This window comes from Haliotis rufescens, unplaced genomic scaffold (assembly GCF_023055435.1).
Source record: "Haliotis rufescens isolate VD_foot unplaced genomic scaffold, xgHalRufe1.0.p SCAF_13, whole genome shotgun sequence".
In the NCBI taxonomy this organism is placed as follows: Eukaryota; Metazoa; Mollusca; class Gastropoda; order Lepetellida; family Haliotidae; genus Haliotis; species Haliotis rufescens.
The window spans coordinates 531,300-543,416 of NW_025963813.1; the positions used below are offsets into that span (position 1 = coordinate 531,300).

At 41.2% G+C, this 12,117-nt stretch overlaps 1 protein-coding gene across 2 annotated transcripts; it reads right to left on the minus strand.

The window, feature by feature from the left end:
• LOC124148653 (organic cation transporter protein-like) lies at nt 1–11,841 on the minus strand. 2 transcript variants are annotated; one of them, XM_046519880.2, is made up of 10 exons: nt 11,739–11,841; nt 9,149–9,427; nt 8,059–8,264; nt 6,881–7,096; nt 5,227–5,460; nt 4,312–4,446; nt 3,633–3,715; nt 2,763–2,883; nt 2,229–2,301; nt 1–729 (listed from the first exon to the last, which is right to left on the minus strand). In XM_046519880.2, exons 2-10 carry the CDS (start codon nt 9,419–9,421, stop codon nt 112–114), a joined length of 1,959 nt encoding a protein of 652 aa, XP_046375836.2. In that variant the 5' UTR covers nt 9,422–9,427; nt 11,739–11,841; the 3' UTR covers nt 1–111. The 2 variants fall into 2 exon arrangements, with proteins under 2 accessions (XP_046375836.2, XP_046375837.2); XM_046519881.2 differs by lacking the exon at nt 5,227–5,460.
• Between the last annotated feature and the right edge of the window lie 276 nt (nt 11,842–12,117).

Here is a 12,117-nt window from a genome sequence, read left to right on the forward strand (position 1 = left end):
CTGTCTGCACCATACCCATGCTCGTGGGTTTCACGGAAGTGGTAAACGCCTGAGACCTGCATCACTTCGGGTTTTCTTCCAACATTAAGCTGACACGCCTCTTTGTTTCATTCACTCACTCTTTATTTCATCTCTGCATACACCATCCCTAACATCCATAAGCCCCGTCCCAATATCACTGACGTCCTGGTCATCTAGCGTGACATATCCATCTTTATCACCCTTGTCGAATTCGTGTCCATTGCTGTCAACATCGTTTGGTCCATTCTCTTGAATTATTACAGCTTCAGGGTTTAGTTCCATAAAACCATTCCTCGTGTGACCACAGTCAGAGACGCCTGCATCAGCATCAGCTTTGTCACAGGCATAATCGGTTTCGGATGACATGTTTACTTCTCGTTCATCTGAATCAGACAACATGACATATTTCTGGTTCTTGGCCAATTCACTACAACCGTTTTCTACAACACCCTTGCCACCCTCGCCAAGCATATGTGTATCGTTCCCTTCAGTAAATGACGCATCTGTGTCCTCGACTATACCATCAATATCCTTTCTGAGGGGGATCATCTCCTCTGGTTTGTCATTGGGCTTCTTCGTTATCTTTACCTCCATTGTGTCCTCCAGCGCACGACCGCTGGTTTCTTTCAGCAACAACGTCACAACGCCATTCATGAAGATCAAAACGCCCATGGCGGCAAACGGTGACATGAGGTCATCCTTGCCTCCCTGCATAAAGAAATATATATATGAATCCAGAGAATATTTAACATGTATAATGTATATTTGGGCGGCCCATGAGTTATGAGACTTTACTCATACCACGTTTGCATGAATTAGGGACTCTCATTTGATATTCCGGGGCTTGGATTTTCTCACCCAAAAGCATTGTTCCACATATTCTTTAAAAAAATAATTATGCTTCAAACCGTTGAAAGAAAAATTGCCTGCGACAAACATGACATTGTTGCAAGGTGTTTTTCTTATTTTCAAATTCTGGCGCATTGTCTTAAATAAAAATATATCTGGTTTTGTGGCAGTAGCTGAACAAATATATCTCGATACAAAATACCGTCTGAGAAATTACAAAAGTGCAGTCTTTAGACACTTATCTCTTTGGTGAAAAGCTTAACCAAGGATCATAATCAGGGTGAAACCCACAATCAGAGGATCCTGTTACGAAAATGTGTATGACTAAGAGTTGGTCATACTTACTTTAAGTTTTTAGCTTTATTTACAATGCTCTTAGCCTAAGGGGACTTTGTGAAAGGTGTAATAGTCAAATTGTTTATTTCTATTTTCAATCAATTATGACAGCTCAATTGGTTAAGGAGATATAAAATCTGTTTTTTACAATTTCCACAAATTATGTATTGCACACAACAACAGTATTATACAATATGAAATAATTGTAATGGTTATGATGTCTATTTTAATTTCCTGGTATTGAATGTTTCATTTTTGTTTCTAAAGTAATTGTGAGGCATTTTTATTCACTCATTTGAAAATTCATAAATAGGAATTTGTTTGTAAATGCATCTACGTAATTTCTACCATACATAGTAACTTCATTCTTCATAATTTAGGTTTTGTGGCTGATTTAGACTTGGCTTATGGAAATTTGGCCTAGACTTCAACTTTTGTTCATAAGTAGGAAAGGTATATGAAATATTAAGCTTCCTGATTATTTAGTGCAGTTAAGGTATTGTTTTTGCACATTTTATTGGACTATTATGTACTAAGTGCAATTTCCAGGTTTGTGTTATAATTTACCTTATTGTCAAATGCCTTTGTAAAGTAAACAGGCCCAACCTAGTATAATACTGCTGTATTATGAAGTAAATGTGTAACTTAAGGAAATTTAAAAGCAACATTCTCAATGAAATCCTTTCTATCTGTCACAGTTAATCTAATGTTTGTACATGAGAAACAAGAATAAGGAAAGATTTAAGAGTTAAGATTATTGTAATCAACAAAAGTGCCCTTCCCTTGGGCTATGGGCAAAGTTACGATCACCTTAGACTAAGGGGGCTCTGTATTAGCGGGCCCTGGACTACTAGTGTCCCCCCAAGGAACCATTCCTTACGACAATGTCTTCAGACTATGGGTTTGTTCGAACTGTACTGTATTGACAGACGCATGGATCAACGTACATGAAACAGATCCACTACATAAAGCAGATAAAGACTCTGAATTATAACATTTGAAGGGCCCATGAACTTCCATACCAGCGACAAAACTTGTGCTGCCAGTATCCCTCCAAGTCTGGCTACTGTGTTCTGCGACGCATAGGCAAGGTTCCTGAAAACAGACAGACAGAGAACAGACGTAAAAATGTCCATTCGGATCACACAAAAACAAATCAGTTCCTGGAAATATGCAATCAGTAGAATTGAGTGTTCATTCCCAACATGAACTATTACATAATCTTATTTTAATTCCACTATAACTATCGCGACACCATTCACAATATTGCCCATGTTATATACAAAAATATCATGTTTCAGGATACCCGCACTGGTCCAAATTACATTACTTACAGCTTTACTTATCCCTTCAATCTCACTTCTCCTAAAAGTATCAAGTCTGTCAGGTTCAACTGCAAACCAAATTTGGTACAAACATCAAGTCGAACGTGCACATATTTTGATGAAAAGGATTTTTTTTCTGTCACGGCTTCCAGACATTCATTTCATGATAAGTGGAGTGCAGTAACTGATCACTTTTGCGATTTGGTGTTGGGATTGGAGGTGTATTTCTACCTGATGACTGTTGGGTATTGCTCACTCGACAGTGCTTGCGAGAGGGCCCATGCTGATATAGTTAGAAACTTAGCCAGTTGTGCAAACGCGTTCTCCAGGGTGCCTTTCATGTGAGGAGGGGCTAGGTCCAACAGAAAGTGAAACATAAACCTACAATCTCTTCTCAAAATACAAAACATTAAAGTGTTTATAACGAATAACCAGTTGAATAAATAATAATCTCATCAAAATCGGATCTGTTACTCCGATGTGATGCCTCTTAAAATGAAGACTTGAGGACACCTCCACAGGAGGTCGCGTAAGTTAGGCGCTGAGCAAACACTGACCATAACATCTAAATGAAAGATGCGTGGCTTCTTTGGGCCACCATATGTCAGCTTTCTAAGACACCTAGCTCATTTGTTTACCACATCGATTCGGAATTTCTATTTGTACAAATAAAAAAAAACAAGATGCTCCCGGTTGCTTTGGGTGTGGATGCCATGGTGCTCAGAAACGACCGGGTGATTTTAATATCCACACAATATAATGACACGGTCTTTTATCTACATTCGATAGTTCGCTTGCGAGATACAGAAACAAGACAAAGGTCTGAATGTTTCGCTCGCTCGTACTGGGCATCTGAAAGACTCGACGTTACTCTGCTTATAAGAAAGTCTTCATGCAAGTATTGAATCAAAGTGAAATATCTCATTTTAATGAGAGTGAGTAAATTCACAGTCGCCGCGTATTAATACAACAGAATACCAGTTCTTCCTGTGATCAGTTGTCAGAACATTGTCATTGTGACAACGTGTCGACAGCAGAGCACAACATTCATGGCATTTCATCCTTCATTTCCAACCAATCTTGTGACCGTGTAGAACTTACCAAGACGGTTAGCCATTGCAACTCCACAACACGAGAAAGAAGATAGAAAGAACAAAATTGCACAGGACCATCTACGTCCAAATCTGAAATATTCATCATCAGTGTTATTTCAAAATCTGAAACACAAATTTTGACAAAAGAAATGTGTTAACCCTTCCACAGTCATATATGTACATGTGCTTGAGCGAGGTGTAAACAATCTTGTGTGACATTCTTATTTCATTCTGTCAAGTATCACTGTTTCCATTTACATTAGGGGCGGTTGGGTAGCCTAGCGGTTAAAGCGTTCGCCCATCACGCCGAAAACCCGGATTCGATTCCCAACATGGGTACAGTGTGTGAGGCCCATTTCTGGTGTCCCCCGCCTCGTTTAAACAGGTAGTTTTCTCCATAGTTTGTCTGTTTGTTGTTTTACGCCGCACGCAGCAATATTCCAGCTATATGACGTCGATTTGAAAACAACCGAGTTTGGATCAGACAATCCAGTGATTGATATCATGAGCATCGATCCAAGCAATTGGGATCGATGACATGCATCAACCAAGTCAGCGAGTCTGACCACCCTGTCCCGCAAGTCGCCTCTTGCGACTAGCATAGTCGCCTCTTACAACAAGCATGGGTTGCCGAAGACCTATTCTCACTCGGATCTTTACGGATCTTCACAAAAGGAAACACATACAATAGCGACACAAGGAGAACTGCAGGCATGACGGGAAGTTCCAGAACCGCAGTCGTCATCAAGTTCAGATAGAAGTCTCCAGAAAGCTTCCTCACACCAAAGGAGATGGCGTAGTACACAACAGACAAAGTAAACCTTGAATGAAGAAATATATCACCAGGTAAATCACCCATTAAATAAAGTGCATTCTATTATGAACAAGAAATCAACATAACGTATACACATCAGATTTGTTTTGTTTGTTTGGTTGTTGTTTGACGCCGAACTCGGCAATATTCCAGGAGTATAGCGGCGATCTGTAAAAATCGAGTCTGGAACAGGCAATCCTGTGATTGACATCATGAGCATCGATCTACGCAATTGGGATACGGTAACATGCATCAACCAAGTCAGCGAGTCTGACACCCGATCCTGTTAGTCGCCGTTTAGGGCAAGCATGGGTTGCTGAAGACCCATTCTCTACCCGGATCTTCACAGGTTATATAAACATTAGATTACCGAATGTGTTGTCAAATGTGACTTAAAGTCTACCCTTTCGTATGTGTGTATACTTTCTGGATTCCGCTACCTATGTGATACCTCGGCGCGGGCAACGATGGCGTAGGGATAAGGCAGCATTTCACAGTAAAAGATGTGAAGCCACATCCAGCCGCATTTAGCTCGTGTAACCCGACGGCCATTTTAGAAGGGTATTCTGTGTTTTAAAGATCTTTTGGCATACGCCTGAAGACAAAATCGAAAACAGAAACAAACAGAATCAAAGCTGTATTATTATGTAAGCTTCATCGCCAGGTTCTGTTGTGTCATGTGGTAGACACGTGCAGTTCTGGTCCAGGTCATACTGGACTTGAATGGCGCCGAGTCATCTGGATTGAGAGACGGCAGATGACACGGAACTTTAGCCGACATACGTACCAGATATACCATGTGATGACTGTTCTCTTCGTGAGGCTTCTGGTCAGGAAAAGGTGTTTATAAGTATATGATTTTGACTTTTCGCCCTCCGCTTTCTCCTCCTGAGCAATCAGCTCCAAGATGGACGTGTCGGGCATTGGTTTCTTGTTATAGGTCGCCATCTTATTGAGAACACTTCTCGCTTCCTCCAGACGACCTTTCACCGCCAGCCAGCGTAAGGACTCGGGTACAATACTGACAACGTTCACGTGAATACATGAGGCTATGTAGACGTACATACATGGTGGATAAGTGGAATCTGCCTGAAGTTTAAAATTGAGAGCCTATGCATGCAACAGGGTCCAAAGATCGATTTTTGATAAACATTAATTCTTGATTCTATATAGAGACACATCTCCGTTAACAAGTTCCTATTTCTGACTGTCTGGGCGACGGTCTTTCTTTCTTTGAATATTATCAGCAATAACCAATGCAACGTTAAACAATAGAAATAGACCATGACACTCCAGCAGCGTGAATGTAACCATGCCAAATCTTAAATTCCATTCTCTCGACAGAGCTGATGAGGTACATTCCTCCAACCACAACGGTGCATGTATTTTATATTTGAAGTTCCTGCAACCTTATTGTGCAAGGAGGTTATTATTATGCCGAGGTTCCTGCAACCACATTGTGCAAGGAGGTTATTATTATGCCGAGGTTCCTGCAACCACATTGTGCAAGGAGGTTATTATGCCGAGGTTCCTGCAACCACATTGTGCAAGGAGGTTATTATGCCGAGGTTCCTGCAACCACATTGTGCAAGGAGGTTATTATGCCGAAGTTCCTGCAACCACACTGTGCAAGGAGGTTATTATGCCGAGGTTCCTGCAACCACATTGTGCAAGGAGGTTATTATGCCGAGGTTCCTGCAACCACTTTGTGCAAGGAGGTTATTATGCCGAAGTTCCTGCAACCTTATTGTGCAAGGAGGTTATTATGCCGAGGTTCCTGCAACCACATTGTGCAAGGAGGTTATTATGCCGAAGTTCCTGCAACCACACTGTGCAAGGAGGTTATTATATGCCGAGGTTCCTGCAACCTTATTGTGCAAGGAGGTTATTATGCCGAAGATCCTGCAACCACATTGTGCAAGGAGGTTATTATGCCGAGGTTCCTGCAACCACATTGTGCAAGGAGGTTATTATGCCGAAGTTCCTGCAACCACACTGTGCAAGGAGGTTATTATGCCGAGGTTCCTGCAACCACATTGTGCAAGGAGGTTATTATGCCGAGGTTCCTGCAACCACTTTGTGCAAGGAGGTTATTATGCCGAAGTTCCTGCAACCTTATTGTGCAAGGAGGTTATTATGCCGAGGTTCCTGCAACCACATTGTGCAAGGAGGTTATTATGCCGAAGTTCCTGCAACCACACTGTGCAAGGAGGTTATTATATGCCGAGGTTCCTGCAACCTTATTGTGCAAGGAGGTTATTATGCCGAAGATCCTGCAAACACATTGTGCAAGGAGATTATTATGCCGAAGTTCCTGCAACCACATTGTGCAAGGAGGTTATTATGCCGAAGTTCCTCCAACCACAACGCGCATGGGTGTTGTTATTTCGAGGTTCTGGCAAAAGAAGGGGTTGGTTTGCATGGTACCTTAAAATACTTACAACCAACCCAGCAAAAACGGGCATGACAAGGCTGCCGACGCCAGGTGGAGCCACTTCCAGTGTTTGATCCACCACACCATTGCTGCAAATATGACCACGCCTAATGCCCACGTAGGGAGGGATGCCAAGAGAGAACGATACCGTCTTCCCACAAACTCCATTTGGTAAGGGTAGTTTACCGTAAACAGCATCCCAAGAGCGAAACCAAGTAGCAGTCTGTAACAAAGTGGAGGTCAATATAAGTTGTCACCGATCCTTTGGGCCATATGGTGTGATGTACCTGGTGTGTGAGCCTGTGTACCCCTAGCCATCAGTCGAGGGGAAACAGAGGTTCATACACAGGGTACATCTCACCACATGCCCCGAAGTACCAGTTGACAACTAATTTATGTCAGTTTGACAGCTAGTAACGAACCAAGTTACTTCCTTTACCCAAAACATCGGTTCATATCAGCCTAACGATACTTATGCGATATAAGCAAGTTACCTAAGTTGTGTTCCGATTGATTTCTGACCGGGTAACGGAAACTAGTATATAATGTAAGAAGAGATAATGTTATTTGTACATATTGCTTATTCGGGATTAACTTCCTCCAAAGTATCCTCAAACCAGTTCGTCATGTCCGAATTGCGTTATAACCGGAAGTGTTTTGCGATCTGTTCACTCAAGAATTGACTTTCACTTTGTGGGATTTCATTGGAGTATGAACCTTCAGAGAGTGAGGACCAAACTGTATGAACGTCGAAGCTTGCTCAGTGAAAGTCAATTCTTCTTATTTTTATCACAATTTTATACCTCAAAGGATGTATGCCTAGATCTGTACACAATTTGATTTTGCACGTGTGAGTTCCTGTTTACACTGACAGCCATACAACAACCAGCTGTATCGCGGAATAAAATAGTTCCTCAAAAAGAGAAGTGGTATGAGCGTATGTACAACACATGTATTCAAATAATATCACCATTAGATGAGAAAGGTCTCTTAAACTTTTATCATGATCAAAACTGATGGCATTTACACATCTCCCGATTCAGGAAACTCCGAGCATCTAGTATTGGATAAAGTGTTTCTTATTATTGTTAATGCGAACATTGTGTCGATCCCGCCAGCTTAAAGCAAACAGACAAGTCGGAAACCTAATAAGTCTTCAGAGTTTCAGCAAAATGTCCAACACACCTCATTGCAGCAAACATCACCCAGGACACAGAGAAGGCAGTCACGACATTTAAGACGGTGCTCAGAAGTAAAGCCGTGTAAAGGACTTTTTTCCGCCCATATGCGTCTGAGCAGTGACCTGAAATGGCTGCTCCTACAAACACGCCCGCCATTTGGATGGAGATGATGGTGTTTCCGATCCAGCTCTTTTCGCATACCAGATCCCACTAGAATGATAGAATAGCATCACCCATTGATTTCCCCTTGGAGCACGGATATCGGTGCCATTATTTGCTGTAAATTATACAGAGCTTTTGTTACTCGAATTGTTTTGATAGCGAAGCGGCCAATAGCAACGCGACCTCATATGGACGTTTTGTCGAAATTAGAGATACCAATTATGCCATTTATAAAGAATACCGAGTAATGATGAATTATGAATCATCTGTTCCTCGTAAATACATGTTATGGAGAACCAATAAATTATTGTTTTTCGTATTTCTCTAACAATGAATAGCCCCTTGCAAAATCAGAAATATACGATTCCAGTCAGTTTTCCACAGTGTTACGATGTATCGTCTAAGACGATGGTAATACATGGTCCAAGACTTGATATCACCACACACATGAGAATATTGAGAGAATAGACGACGAGCTACGAGGAAGTATTCGTCCCGAGAGACTTAATTTTGTACGTTCCAGACCTTGGCGAGGGACCGCTAATCCGTTATTTCGTAATCCGAATTGCAAGTAGGTTATTCTTTATATCACCAATTGTCTTTTTTTCTGAGAAAATTTAGGAAAATGTTGGTTCCTGATCTCATGTTGACATAATCTCATCATCTATTGACGTATCTCCTGCCTAAATCCAGAAGGGAAGCCGACAGGAAGGAATTATCCAATAACTCCTACACAGAAGTTGGAGTGGACCAAGGTTCTGTCGGGGGACAGACGGTCTTACTTGATGCACACCAGTCATCATGACTGGTAGCAAGGGATGGGGTAGATGATGAGATGTTTGCAACAAACTTGTAAAGAAAAAATGCATAAGAAAGGCACAAGATTTATCGCCCGGTAATAATATATAATACCGCTTATTCAGCTTACACACCTCTGTAACTATCGTGTCCATTGTTTTATCAAAATGGCGGGCGCATGTCGTGTTCCAATCGCAATTCTTGTAGCTGCCATTTTCAAAACTGACTGATGATGAGTTTGAAGACTCGTCACGTGATTCACACCACCAACCAGGATTGACTCCAGCAAACGCCATCATCATCATCGACGATGCCATCACTACTTTGGTGAATCCAATCAATGGAATGATACATAGTTGATACCTCCCAAATCCTCCAAGGTCGTCGATCAAGGATTCAAGATGCATCTTCACCTACAATTATAAAAAATATGTTTGCTATCTTGGCGTTTGAGTGCCAAAGGAAACTACCAATGCTTTTAACTGAATGTGTCATCTGGGTGTGAAACAGCTGCTGACCATGTTTCTATCAATGTGTATTAGTTGGAAGCTACACATGTATTGACTCATCGAGTATTTTCTAAATTCATAGTTCCCTACTGATCCTGGAATGAAATGGTGGAAATTATTTGATATCGTCTTTGGATATTTATCACTTATTGGCGCATCTTCCCGAGGCAGGCGTCTTAACTTGTCCATATCAAAGTGTTGTTTTCACCCTTGCCATGTCAAGCTAACTTTTCTTGGCTCAACCGTGGCGCCACCCCATGTAGAACACGAGTTGTGTCCCTTGTGACGAAAAGGCGATATTTAATCAGATCACTGTCCTTATTTGGTATGGATTCACAGAGATTACTACCATAGCAGACCTGGTCGATCAGATGACGACATGATGTGAGATTCCATCCCTGACAAGCGAAGAAAATGGCAGAGTACCACAGTAAATATACTTATGACTTTCTTCACTCAAAAAGGCATAGACACTACAGTATCAAGGACACTGCAACGCTCAGAGCAGGTCGTCTAAAATAGCACCGTATGTCAGCCACTGCGATAAGGGTTCGAGTTAAAAAACAACACTTGCTGTTCAATATATAAAAGTAATAAGGAGAGTTGATCGAAAAGGTTGAACCTCTTCTAAAATATGTGTCTATGTTTAATGTTTGGAATAATTTCAGCGCAAATGCGACAGGCGATGGCTGTGACCGAAGCAGCGACCATGCTTTAGGAACACGGATGTTGATATTGTAAAACGTTCTCTGATTGGACTATCCATATGTGCGATTGTCCACTCATATTTTAGCACAGGAAGTATGCTTGAAATGGCAAGGGTGAAAAAAGACTTTGACGTAGGCTGTGGACACTCTTCCCTCGGGAAAATGTTACTGACCCTTTACCCTAATTATGTTTCAAGGTAAGTCAGCACCATACCATTGTATTTGGTCAATAATGTTTTATTACATAATTTTTTTTTAAAAATCGAGTAAATAACAGCGGCACGAGCAGCCATATTGTTTTCCTTGGATATGCTGCTTCGCAGCAACTATTGCGTTCCACTCTCGCTGATTGGCTGAAAATATGTCGCTCCTTTAAGTCGATTGGCTGAACCATCACTTTTGATGGCGGCCCAGCAAGGTTGGTCCCAGGTCAACACCATGTTTTAAAAAAGGTCATGTGACCCTTTCTCAACCAATGAAAATACAGATACAATTTGTAAACGTAATAACAACATCAAATTAAACTGCCGGGCAAAAGAAAGTACACACGCATGTTTGGTGGTTGCTAAACATGAAACAAACAAGAAACGGTTGTTCGATGGTGATGTATTTGATGCGGGTATCAGAGATGTGTTTTGGCGACTGTTTTCTACCAAGTAACATTTTTATAACGTTTGTCATTTTTTGTCTTCCAAACGTGTATACTTTGCACTGTGCTACTATCCCGAAGATGAATAAAATAATATACAAAGAAGTGATGCAGAGCATGTAAATGCACCAAATATAAAATAATAACAAATATTAAGTTAAGACATCGCATCATTGGCATACAGCGATACAGCCTACATGTATATTCGCACTGTCAAAATTTATGTTGCTGTGAGGTAAATATGTCTCCCACTTTATATGGCGAAACGTCTCAAAAAGTGTTGCAATTGAAAACGTCTTTAAAATATACTTTACATTAACAATGGTTCAAACTCTGACGAAGTCAACAATGCACGTATTTCCAGCCATTCTCCATTATCAACACCATGGATCCTTCAGGCAGCCAGAGAATAATATAGTTTTCATCACATAGGATTCACGGGTTTGCCCAGGCGTCTAAGGCGCTGCAATGCGCTGTGCAGAGTTGCGTCCATTGGGCCAGAAACCTATGATTGTGGGTACAAATCCCGGTTCGCCCCGATTATGTTTCTAGGTTTGTCAGCACCATACCTGTGCTCGTGGGTTTCACCGAAGAGGTAAACGTCTGAGACCTGCATCAAATCAGGCTTTCCTCCCTCATTAAACTGACACGCCGTGATAAAACTGGAATACTGTTAAAAGCGGCGTTAAACCCAACTCACTCACTCAAACGAATCACGAACTGTAATCTCATAAAATATATTGTCTTCTTTTGAAGTTTTACAAAACAAACCTACAATACCAGACCAATTTACGCAGTAAACGATGGTTGTAATGCATTAATTTAAATTCCAATCACTATCAAGTTATGTGTAGGTTACCTTTCAACAGCGTCGATGTTGGGATATCAAACCGTTGAAACAAGGGTCTGTCTGTAAGACACTGGTCCGCTGTAATGCTGTGTGCCAGAGTAAGACACGATGGCCGTGCTGTGTTTATATCAAGGTAATTTTGCACGGGTTTGACGTCATTGTGTTATTCAATGTCACAACCAGGGCTGTAATAATGATTAAATCTGTGACGCAATAAACTGACAATGGTAGAAACTTGTAATTCCTTGCCTGAATAATGCTTTCGAATCAGAGGTATTACCAAACCACTAAAAGGGATGGTATTGTATCGAGAAAAACAAATTGTCCCAGAGAATGATTGAAAAAGATTATGCTTCAGACTTCTTTTTAAAAAAAGGGTCTGCCACAA

What these genes read in the sequence shown, in the direction of transcription:
- LOC124148653 (XM_046519880.2), bottom strand. Translation starts at nt 9,421, where the DNA reads ATGCATCTTGAATCCTTGATCGACGACCTTGGAGGATTTGGGAGGTAT. An exon ending in CCGTTTTTGCTGGGTTGGTT is followed by an intron (nt 5,461 to 6,880) that starts GTAAGTATTTTA and finishes GAACGTTGTCAG; the next exon opens with TATTGTACCCGAGTCCTTAC. An exon ending in CAATACCCAACAGTCATCAG is followed by an intron (nt 2,302 to 2,762) that starts GTAGAAATACAC and finishes GTCTGTTTTCAG; the next exon opens with GAACCTTGCCTATGCGTCGC.